Source organism: Mustela erminea, chromosome 6, assembly GCF_009829155.1.
Source record: "Mustela erminea isolate mMusErm1 chromosome 6, mMusErm1.Pri, whole genome shotgun sequence".
Taxonomy (NCBI): Eukaryota; Metazoa; Chordata; class Mammalia; order Carnivora; family Mustelidae; genus Mustela; species Mustela erminea.
In genome coordinates this window covers 41389767-41402046 of record NC_045619.1, presented here as the reverse complement: position 1 = coordinate 41402046, position 12280 = coordinate 41389767, and the positions used below count along the sequence as shown (strand labels likewise).

Sequence of the window (12280 nt, the reverse complement as noted above, 5' to 3'; positions counted from 1 at the left end):
TGAGATCCTAATACTGGCGTTTGTGTAGAAGCAATTTTATGCTGTTTTCTCAATCAGCTAGCCCTTGAATGACATGGACTTGGACTGCACAGGTCCACTTACATGGACTTTTTTCAATACATACAGTACTGTAAGCACATTTTCTCTTCCTTATGATTTTAACATTTTCTTTTCTCTAGGTTTATTGTCGGAATACAATATCCAGCACTTATTTAAAATGTGTTGTTATTGGTAAAGTTCTGGTCAACAGTAGACTATTAGTAGTTACGTTTTGGGGAAGTTTGTTATGCTGGACTTTTCTGGCATAGGGGTCGGCGCCCCCTAAACCCCGTGGTGTTCAAGGGTCAACTGTATATGTCTTGTGATAAGGGAGGCTATGGACTGGGACAGGAAGTGATGTGTCAGAATGAGGAGGTCGCAGTGAAATAATTGGTGAGAGAGGACTCAAACAGCCCTAGCGAAAGTGTAGGCCCTATTGTAGGGGGTCCTATAGTTCCTCCGTTCACCATTTTGGGGGCTGCTGAGTACCCAGACTGGGTTTGATACTGGGGTTTCAAAGCTCTTGTTTTCCCTAAGACCTCACAATTTAGCAGGAGGGACCGAAAACCACGTAACCTAAATGACTCTGCAAGTATAACAAAGTAGGGAATATGAGATGAGGTCTGTTCAGAGTTTATCTGAAAGTGAGGGTTAACAATAGAATTTGGCTCTGAACTAAGTAAGGGTAGGCATTTGTTAGAATGGGAAGCATTTAACCTTGCAGATGTCATGAGAAGTTGGGAAAGTGATTCTTAGAAGTGGATAAGCCTCAGAATCATCCAGAAGCTCTGAACCTGAGAGTCTGTCGCAGTAGAAATCCGAAGCTCAAGGGCATCATCCTCCTACCCTCTCAAGCTCCCGTACAATTGTGATACATTACGTTTTTTGTTTGGGAACTACCGGGAGGGCTCAATAAAAGGATCGGGTTTCGGAGGGCCTGGTTAGCTGTGCTACAAGAAGTAATGGTTTTGCTGAAATTGGTACACACGGCCCACCACCAAATACAACCAACATCTCGTGAAATGAATTAATTTTTATTGCTAATTTATAAAGCTTAATATCTTTCTAAAAGAGAAACAAATCAGTTTACATGTAGTAAAGTTACAAGTAGATAGCTATAAATATAGCCATTAGAAAAAAGAACAGCTAAATAGTATGAAGATGAAAGCAGTAAGCAGCAATAAAATTAATACCTACACAAAACTAGCAGTGCAATAAGATTAGCTGAAAGCAGCTTTACATTGAATAAAAAAAAACAAAGTTACTTAAATACAGAAATAGCACCTTACAAAAAAGAATTGAGAAATGTAAACTTGGTAGGTAGATTCAAGTATAAACGTTATACTCCCAACTCTTGTACCAGAATGAAAGGGTTTCACAAACCCTGGACAGTGTAGGGTACACATACCTCCCTCATTGCCAAGTCAAAGCTGCATTTCCTTAGCAGGATCCCCAACAATTATTTTGTCTGTTACTAAGTTATACAATGATAGATTTAAGATTGCCATTGCTTCTTCACTACCCCGAATACCCAAGTCTAGCTTAGCAGCTTTGCTATGCTTTCCTGACAGAAACAACCCCTGCATTGTTTTATTTTTATCTTTTTACACATCACAAAGCCACATTAAAAAGCGGACACTGAATACAAAACAAGTTGCTTCTCCGTTTTCTGTTGCTGAGTATGGTCACAAAGTCATAATATTCTGATTTATGGGGTTGCTTCTTCACATCCCCCAAGAAACCGTGAATTCTCTGAGGTTTATATGGTCATATCATGAACAGAATTTAAAAAAAAAGAAAAAAAGGAAAGCAAAGAAGTTAAAATAGTAAGTGGCGAGCGTCCAAAAACAGTGTGGGGAAAATCAGATTGTGATTTCATCTAAATGTAGACCTCACAAGTGAAAATATTTTGTGGAAGTTTTTAAGCATGGTGGATTTAAACATGCACATACCCTGTGTGGCTAGGGATGCTGTGTGTCCTGTACTTTCACTGAAAAAGGCATATTTTTGTTTAAGGGAACTCCTCATATTAGCTCCGGGTAATAGTTACTGGGAGATTGTGGATTAGAACCATAATTTTATCTGTTTAACACTAGAAAAGATTGTAAAAAAAAAAAAAGGAAAAGAAAAAAAAAAGCCATCTTGTAAACTTCAAAAGTTTAGTGTTGATAAAAAATTTTATATAACAAATTTATTTAATCTGGCTACCTACCTCAAGTTTTCAAAAATCTTGTGGGTGTAATAATGCTAATAGTATCGTGTAGTTAATATAAAGCTACTTTAGTCAGACTCCCAGAGTCTCTTAAATTAATATTTTTATTTCATATAACATTTTATTGGGTCCAAAAATAAAAATAAAATAGAATCCTACACCAAGATTCCAAATCTAAGACAGAAGCTTGAAAAAGAAAGAGGAAAGGAAGGAGGGAAGGAAAAAAAAAGGAGAGAGGAAGGCATTTACTGGAAGAGACAAGATTGAGGTACGTCAATAAACCTAGGAATATAAAGAACTAGTCTGGCTACTTAATGAAATCCTAAAGCAGTATGGTTTAACAAAGGGGTATTGCATAAAGTTTCCAGAATTGTATTCATGCTAGAACAATGAATCCCTGCACTCACCGCTCTTATTTTTCAGAAACATTCTGAAAAATAACTGGTTTGAATACTCTTGGATACTGAACATAACGTGTCCATATTCCCTCTTACCCTTCCACAAATAAAGAAAAAAAAAGCCAAAGGAAAAAAAAAATAAAATGATCACCTATTGGTCCTATATCAATTTCTACATCATTATGCTTCAGAATTCTACCAGAAGGTCCCATCTAGGTTCCAATTTTCCATATAATCACTTGCTACCTTCCTGATTTATTCAATAGACAGATATCCTTCAAAGGCATCCATACCTGATACTCTACAGTTAATATTTAAATTAAAAAAAAAAAAAAAAAAAAAAACAACCCACGGGGCATGTGGTGAAGGAAACTGCACATGGTAGGACTTTTACAAATGAACAATAAAACCTTAATGTTCACACAGGTCAGCTCTTAGGCTGCTAGCGTTCATCTTGCTTCTCATGCCCAGACAGGGTCAGCACAGTTCATGATAGCAAGGGTGCCGTTCACAGTTATTTTGGTCGTAACATTCCGTCTGCATACACATCTATCCACATTATTAGTAGGTTGTAACGTAAGTGCAGGGCAAATTATAGGAAGAAAGTATAAACATTCAAGTCGTCATACCCTGAAAAACATGTATTTTGCTGTCGTTGTAAACTTCTTGCACTAAATCCCATTTCAGGAACAAAATAAATAATACCATAGGATTCACAACTGGGGTCGGCTTCCTGATGAAGCCTAAGGAAGCAGTAGCTTTTTATAAACTGCAGAAAAGAAGTTTCTCTCACCACAGATCTATGCTCAGGGCGAGGGGAAAAACCTGCCAAGAATGCTCACCCTAGTTAAGTGCTAGACAGCCCCCTCCCCCAGTAGAAAAACCACAAGGCTCCAGTAGCCTGTTCAGATCGGCTTCCAGCAATAAGAGGATTCTTGAATCGAAACCACAGAAGTCAGTCGGTGCTTTCACTGTGACACCACGCGCAGAGTCTGGACTCTAGCTGATATTAAATGCACAATTAATAACAGTTGCTTTCAAGAATAGATGATTCATGATGATGGGAAGTTAACATTAGAACCGGTGGGTGAAAGAGGACGATGTGTGCCGAAGACCGGATGGTCTGCGTCCTGCTTTGCATTCAGTGTCAGGGCATCACCTGGGATGGGGAAGGTCAGGTCGGGGCGGGGGGGCACCCCCGTCTGGCACGGGGCGGGGTGGGGGGGCCCACACCCGTCTGGCACAGCGTTGGATTAGTCAGCCTCGCTGCTGGGGATTTCAAGTCTCCTCTGCGCTGAGCTGGTGTTTCGTGTCAGATTCCTTTCTCTTCTCCTAAGGACAGGGTCTCCCAGGCTGCCAGGCGTCTTGAAAAATGTCTCACGATGTGTGCGTCGGATGCTCTTGGGGGTCACGGGAACTGGGGACTAAAAGAGCAAACACAAACAGGCGAAGTCAAATTGTTCTCAGTCTCTGAACTAAGCTCTTTCTTGACCTGTGTCAGTACGATCTTTATGCGGCATTCTTCTTTTCGCTTTTCTGCCCCACTCCTCTGCTTTGTCTCCTCCCCAACACTTCCCACAACCGGAAATTCACTTCTTTGTTTTGTGTGCGGAAAGGCTGCCTAACGAAGAGGCTGGGAGCGTGCCACCAGCACGACTAGCTGGCTGACACGGGCAAACTACTTAGCCAAGCTGTGCCTCGGTGTTTTCATCCATACAGTGGGGGTGACAAAGGTGACGACTTCACGGGGCTGCACGAATTAGACAAGATAATATTTATAAAGCACTTTGGGCCATGCTAGGCATACAGTAAGTATGTGCATCTTGGCTCTTTTTCATCACTTGCTACTATGTATCTTCTTCTGTTATATGTTGCATATTGATCTCCTTAACGTGCCCTAAAAGGGCAGGGACGATTATCCTGTTTACTTTCCTATCTTAACTGGCTGGATGCCTGGCACATGACTGGTGATCAGAGAGCACATTCTCATCACCTTGTTTAAAAACTAACTTGTTTAATTTCAACATCTAGCAAACTTGGGAGCCTCTGACTATTTGTCTAAAATACTATTTGTCTAAAATATTTGTATAAAACTCTGTCTCCGTGAGAGAAAGGAACAACTCTGGACAATGCCTAAGGCACCAACACATGCTTGTTGACTACAAATGGGAGTTTGGGGGAAATACAGTACTGATCAATTAATATTGATTATAAAATTCATATATGTACATTTGTGTGTGTGTGCTCTTCTGTCACTCATCTAATGAAATGAAAGCCTGGAGAAAACATCGGAATATTCAGCATTCATCAACAAGCCCCCTGAACCATCCTAGAAATAAATCCCTTTAATTTTAAGGAACATACTGACAACTAAAAAATATTTTTGTCTTCAAAGCACAGCATCTCTAGCCGCCAGTCCCCAACAGAAGCTGGGTAGACCCTGACCTGGAGCCTCTGTACTACTGGCAGGAGACTAAAAACAAAGCTCATGAAATGCAGACTGAACTGACCCCATCGCAGAATGATGACCTTCCCGGGCTCACGGCATGACTCACCTGTTGTAATTTTACTATGGGGACAGGATGCCCCGCGTACACAGGGGATTCAGGCTGGATGACGTGGTGTGATCTTGGCATCTCTGGACTCAGGTTGAGTGAGAGCGGACCCTGAAGCTGAGGGTCTGCGGAGGGGAGTGCTGATGATTTTGGATTAACCATGTTTGCAGGGCCGATGAGAAGATGAGCTGTTGATCCGAGGCCAGGCAAGCCAAAATTCACAGGTCCCCCATTTGGGAGAGCACCGGGGGCAGAGGAAAGCGGCCTGGCCATCGTGGGAGAATAGAGGACGGGGAAAGAGCCCAGCGTGGGAGATGGTAAGACCATGCAAGGAATGCTGAGGGATGGCAGCTGACCTGAAGGGGGTCCCACGGCATGGGGGTTCTGACCGCCAGATAAGAGCACATTGAAACCATTTAATCCTGAAACAGAAGAACAAGGTGAAAGTCAACAGAATGTACGTTTCCAGCACATGTCCCCCACGGCCCTTCCAAATGGGAACCCACGGTGAATGAATTCCACCTGACCAGGCCAACTCCCTTCCTTGCTCTCCCCACCCTGCACCGCTTCTCCCCAGCAGTGGACCCCCCCTGAAATCCCACCCCACTGGGGGATAATGTGGGGGAGGTCAGTGTCTCCGGAGAGAGTCAATTAACATGTGTTCCACCGAATGCAAATTGAGGAGGAAAGTGAACTTGGCTGGGAAAAATTTTATCTTTATTTTTGTAAACTTCAAACAAATTTATATCTCCCTCAACTTGGATCACAGGCAACAAATCCAACAGTATTACTAGCACTGGAATTTGTCACTAGTAAAAAGCACATATATATTCCTATAACATTAGAGCTATGGGAGATTGTTACTAGACTGTCAAGGACATTACGACTTTGAAATTATAACACTGGAACTACTGTCGGATCTTCTTATTACTATAATTTAAAAAATTATTTTTTCTAATGGTATTTCAATATAATTGGCCTCCTTTGTTATCCTATGTATTTATTAATTCTATGCATTTTTAAAACATTCTGAGGAGGAATCCACAGGCTTTACCATAGTGTCAGCAAAAGCTAAGAATCCCAGTGCTGGGCTGTCATTTCCATTCAGCTGGGACTGAGTCTGTTTCTTGTTTATCGGTGTGTCTGCACCTTTGAATATCATGCTTATATCAAACCCTCGGAAAATATTTGCTAATGGAATAAAGAATGTTTTGTAGATAACTCAATAGTAAAACCTACCTAACCTATGAAATGAATGGAAAACTCAGGAAAATCAATTTAAGTCTCTGCATCGAGAGCAGATTTATGTACACAATGCGGGGTCTTAAAAATTAGGGATCTATTATATTTCAGCTTTATTTCAAAACACTGACAGCGTTGGAGTCTTACTGTCAGGCACTATCATCTGAAGTGTTTCAATGTATCTATAAAATGTAATCTATAAAATGTAATCCAGTTTTGAGAGCACCCACCTGGCACAGGTGCCATCGTTAGTGCTGCTTTACCACGAGGACGCCTTAGTATTGAAGTTCATGGAGGTAATGAGTGGCTCTAATGTCCAGCCCTCTCTAGACCAGGCCCTCGACCACAGTGACATGCTGAGTACGTCTGGATATTCAAGACATCAGCACGCTAGCTGTACAAGGTGGCCAAAAGTTTAATGCATTTAAAAAAGATGACTTGCCCTAATTATTTTCATAGTTTCCTTCAAGTTGGCCAAAGTGATAGCAGCCTCTACCTTCATTTCATTGACGGAGGGAAAGAAAGGGCCGAGAGTGAAATGGTTCAGAGGCTGTGTAGACAGCAGCTCACTGATGAACCACTTCGTCAGGTGACATGGAAAAGATGTAAAAATCTAATTTATGACCCGACCACCCCAAGGGGCCCTAAGACACAAGGACCCTCCTTACCGGCCGGTGACTGCACGTAAAGGTACTGTTGCAAAGAGGGCTCTTTGGTGCTTTCATTTTCTTTTGAAGACTTTTCGATCTCTGTGTCTCCCGAAGGATTTCCCCACTCAGAAGAAACAAAGCAGTTGGCTGTGGCCTTTGCCGAAGGCTCCTCTGCAGCTGAGACTTGGGCCTCCATGTGAATGTCTTCGAGGGGTACAGAGCCACTGTTACGAGGGGTTCTGGGGGAGGCAACGACTGTGGACTCTGAGGGTTTCTACGCACAGTCAATGAGGAACCGGAAAAGCAAGAAAAATCACAATAGCAGCTTTCTCAACACAGCGAACACATAAACAAAGAGGTCAAAGACCAATGTGTGCCACACCGAATTGCGTGTGTCTGTTGTTTCAGTCATGCTTATTACAGTGGTCTGAAAATCATTGTCCCATCACGTACTTCTATAGGCTTAGGATTCTTAAGCATAGACATGATGGAGTTTTAACAATGACAGGCTGGCCCTTGTGTTTAGACAGAGATAAATTTCAGAGCTGCTGACACATAAAGGGTGTGGGTTCCAGACTTTGAGTGGCCCAGTAACGACTGCAGAAGGACTGGCCCAAAGCCAGTCTTGGTTATCTAAGACCTATATATACCAGTCAGTCTTTTACTGCCATTCTGCAACCCCAGGCTACATACAAAATTAGAAGGAGTCACTCTGGCAAGAGAAAGGAACAGAAGAGAAAGCATCCTCAGTAACAGACTGATTTCCATGCGGGTGCCTAGTGAACCCAGCACAGATGCCTGCCAGGGTCGTGCTTCTGCTTCCTGAGTGCTGGACTGGTCAGATCTTGTTCACCTCTGAATGGCTACTAAGTGGGAGATGTGAACAGCTCATATTTGTGTTCCCTTCGTTTTGTAGCTGGGGAAACGGGATCTCTAAGCTGTGATGAGGACAGACACAGACACTGAAAACCAGCAGTCCCCACACTGCCGACTCTGGAGCTCGGGTGCATCCTGGGTTCAGATGATTATGTCAGTGACCTCAACTCATTTAAGAAAAAAAGGATAAGCCAAAAGACGGGGAGGAATATACAAACACACTGACTGACTGACTCTATGTGGTAGGATTATGCGTCTTTTTTTTTCTTTTATACTTTTTAGCATTTTATGCAAAGTGGGAATTTTATAAAAGTCACTTTTATTATGGTACTACTTTATGGCAAGATTTTATGGCAGAGCCAGTCCTGGGCTTAATTATATAAGCAACACCTGAAATACCTCACATTTCAGACTCAATGGCTTATTAGCATCTGTACATCTGTACACCCGAACTCCCTTACCTTGGGCACAACAAGAGCTAGAGGGCTGTCTTCGTAGTCCCTGCTCTGTCTTTTAGTGGCTGGCTCCTCCTCCTGAGGCCTCTTCTCCTCCCCAAGGCGCTTCTGAACTGAGGGTGTGGATGGGTCCCTCTCCGACCCCGAGCTGGACCCTGGGGACGGTCCCTCCTGGAGGCTCCCGTACAACATGAACAGCGAGGTGGAGGGCACGTATACCACCGGCTGGCCGGCCAGCAGGGCTGGTTTCAGGGTCTCCATGTCCGAGGCAGCCGAAGCTGGTGAGACACTCATTCGTCCAGTCAGACTGTTCTGCATGGAGAAGGCCTGCAGGTCCGTTTGGGCCACAGAAAATACTTGGTGTGGTAAAGGATTAGCAGAATATTCTGAGTCAACAGACAAGCCATGGAAAGGAGCAGCAGGGTCCAGGCTGCCTGACGGAGGCATCACTCTCTTACTGACAAAGGCTTTCCTCCTGCAGTAAAAAGGAACATAATGGGTCCCATCAAGTTACCACAATCCATCAGATTCTCTGCTTTCCCAAAGAGAGACGTACCAAAGCAGAAATGAGATAATGCTGCTCAAGCTGATACTAAAGTGTGTCCCTGAGCACCTACGAGCTGACTCCAGAGCAGATGACCATACAACCTGGACAGATGGTTAGGGATGGGGTGGGTGAGCCCTTGGGGGACTCTCAGCTTAGAGATCACACCGGCTCTCCCCTGCCTCCTCTATGTCTAATCGTTATCAGCACGTAGTGACTGCTACCCCATAGCAGGCCCACAGGTGCCCCATGACTAACATAATATAATAATTTTACATAATTACAATGATAGTTACCCCTTGCCAGTTGATGAGGGAGGAAAAGTGAGTGACTGAGTGATCAGTGACTGATCAGCCTATTGAAGGTCAACCGGCCTGCTTGAGTGTAAAGAAGACAGGGCTGACACTCAGGCACTGAATGATATTCTGGGTAGAGAGCCGAGACTGGACCAGAGGTTCATTTAAAGGACACATCTGGTTTGTCTCAAATCCACTGTGCGACAAATGGAGTGGGCAGTGAGTGAGGAAATAAAGTTATCTACTAAATTATTTTCTGTCATTCTTATTCTGCTCAGAATTCCAATTTTTAGGCACAATTCATTCAAAATTAAGCCCTATTTAATAGATTAAAAACAATGTCTGGGCCTTTTATACAGAAAGATTTCTAAATAACAAAAAAACATTTATGTCATTAGTGTATTTTTGGAAACAGATGAGGAAAACCCGTTTAAGACTCCTTTAAGAACAGTAAACAGAGGAGAGGGATTTCTTTGAGCCTTTTTGATGGAATCAGTAAGATGTACTTTGCCTTGTCTTGTTGTCCACATGCTGCTGGGAATCAGATGGAGGGCCCTGGGCTGCAGAGATGAGTAAAGCTCTCTGGTCGCAGCCCCTCTGAATGAGAAATCACTACTACTCAGCTCTGTGAAGCTCCAAATACCCATACTGAGTACAACCCCCACCGTCCTACCTACCCCCAGTCATCTACCTTCACCCTCCGCATCTCCACCAATAGCAGCACCATCATCTGAGACCTAGGTGTCCTTTGTGAGGCCGCTTTCTATCTTGGTAAGTTGTGCTGACTCACCGTCTTACACTGATTTCCACTCCTTTCCATCTGCAGCTGACAAAGCTCAGACCCGCACCAGAATGGCTGCAGATGGGCCATTCCGCCTGCTTCAAACAGCCATAGTTGTTCTCAAGGAAGTCTGCTGTAGGTCTTTACTGTCTGTCTCATAAACCCAAACTCTTCTACCGGGCTTCTAAATTTTTTTTTTTTTTTTGCCAGTTTGACCTATTCACCTCCAACACCCCGAGTTCTTTTTATGAACGAGGTTTCCTTTTGCTTTCCTATTTGTACAAATCTTTATGGCTAAACTTATCAGTGTATGGTCCCCATACTCCCTGACCCTTCCTCACAATCTGTTTCTTCCCAAATCAGTCATTAAAATCCTCTCTTATTCCCACATTAACATTTCCTCTGCTTCCTCCCATAATATGTGATTTCTTTCAAAATCAGACCCAAAACTTGAGTCTGATGGCCTGGGTTTGAATCCTGGCTCTATCCCTTCTTAGCACTGTGCCCTTGGGCAAGTTATTTAACCTCTTTGGGTTTCTGTTTCCTTTCTGTAAAATAAAGATGAGAGTACCAATCTCAAACGACTGTTGTTGTGATTAGATGAGTTACTACACATAAAACTTTCAGAATGGGACCTGGTGGTTCATAAACAAAGTTAGCTACAGCAATGACAAATGATTCCAAGAACTACAATTATCGGTTCTCAGGGCCATGTTAGTAGTAAACTGTCTTTTATCAATGTATTTATTTTTATTTTTTTCCCCTATAAGCTTTCACTAGTTTAGGGTATAAATTTTTCATACTTTTGTGTCCCTGATGCTACATCCAACACAATGATGAGCACAAAGGGAAAACCCAGAAAATTCTTAATGTACAAATGGCTGACTTAGGAGCAAGACTGCTAAAATTTACATTCTGATAGGTGGCATTTCAATGGAGTCAAAGTTAACACCAGAAAATAGAAAAGAATACACTCAGGGCACCTGGGTGGCTCAGTCGGTTAAGCGTCTGCCTTTGGCTTAGGTCATGATCTTGGGGTCCTGGGATTGAGCCCACATTGGGCTCCCTGCTCAGTGGGGACTCTGCTTCTTCCTCTGCCCCTCCCCTTGTTTACACTCTTTTTGTCTCTCTCTCACTCTCAAATAAATAAAATCTTAAAAAAACAAAAAAGAATACACTCAGAGTTTTTGAAGACTACTCACTGTGAACTGTCTTCTATTTTCTGTCGGTAAACAGCTGCCAGACTTCCAATTTCTAAGGAGTAGCCACCTGACCCTGAAAAGAAAAATAAAACTCTAACAAAATATGGCAGGGGATTTATACACACCAATTATATACAGCTGGATTCATTATTCACTGCTCAGGGATTATAAGATTATCTGAAATCCATTCCGATTTTGATTCAAAGAGAGAAATTTCCAGATGCTAGCTGTTAATGGGGAATTTAGGTCTTATCAATAATTAGAAAGAAAACAAAGCAAGTGTTGCTTTGTAAATCTGATGAATGTCTGACATGCATCAAACAGACCAACCCTGGCAAACCAGCTAATCTTCACTGGTGGACTAGGGTGAATTTCAGGCATGGGGCCATGTTCACTTCCTGTGAAACAAGCAACTCTTTTACCCCCAACCATCATTTCACTTCAGGTAAGTGGAAGAAACGGCAGGGCCTAGAGTCAGCTTATTTTAAAATGCCTGGGTAGAGTGACTGTTACAGGACAACTGATTCCACAGAATATGGAAAGGCAGATACCTTGTTCCTCTTTATAAGGGCTGCTGGGCTCCGAGTTCACTTTCCTCTGGATCCTCTCAGAAGCCTGAACTGTGCTGAAAGAACCATGTCGAGCCAGCCTCTGTTTTGCACAGACTTGAATCTGGCCATATGTTTCTCTTTTCAATTCTGGTAAGACAGATGCAGAAACATCCACTAGTTCTTCATCTAAATAAATGAGAGAATTGGTAGTGTTGTTATATAGCTGTAATTCTGGATAATTTTAGTCTTTTAAAGATATAGCTTTGAGAGCCTGTAATTGTAATGGAGCTTCTCTATAAATTAAAAACTAAGACAATCAAAGGAATTTTATGAGCCTTGTCTCAAACCCCAATTTCTTTTGATGTACTAATTTTTTAAGAGTTAGTAAAAGACTATAAAGTGAAACTGAATCCACATATATTCTAAAATTATCTAAACTGCAACAAAAATAGAGCAAGATGTTCTCCAACCCAAATTAG

General features: G+C 42.5%; 1 protein-coding gene across 2 annotated transcripts in view; it reads right to left on the bottom strand.

Moving 5' to 3' along the window:
- Window positions 1-1061: 1061 nt before the first annotated feature.
- E2F7 (E2F transcription factor 7) overlaps window positions 1062-12280 on the bottom strand; it is a 39424-nt gene continuing 28205 nt past the window's right edge. For both annotated transcript variants that reach the window (XM_032346930.1, XM_032346931.1), the window contains exons 8-13: window positions 11802-11987; window positions 11251-11323; window positions 8434-8902; window positions 7115-7370; window positions 5205-5626; window positions 1062-4073 (exon numbers count right to left, since the gene is read on the bottom strand). In XM_032346930.1, the coding sequence (XP_032202821.1) occupies window positions 3903-4073; window positions 5205-5626; window positions 7115-7370; window positions 8434-8902; window positions 11251-11323; window positions 11802-11987 (1577 nt within the window). In that variant the 3' untranslated portion in view covers window positions 1062-3902. The remainder of the gene's footprint in view (window positions 4074-5204; window positions 5627-7114; window positions 7371-8433; window positions 8903-11250; window positions 11324-11801; window positions 11988-12280) is intronic.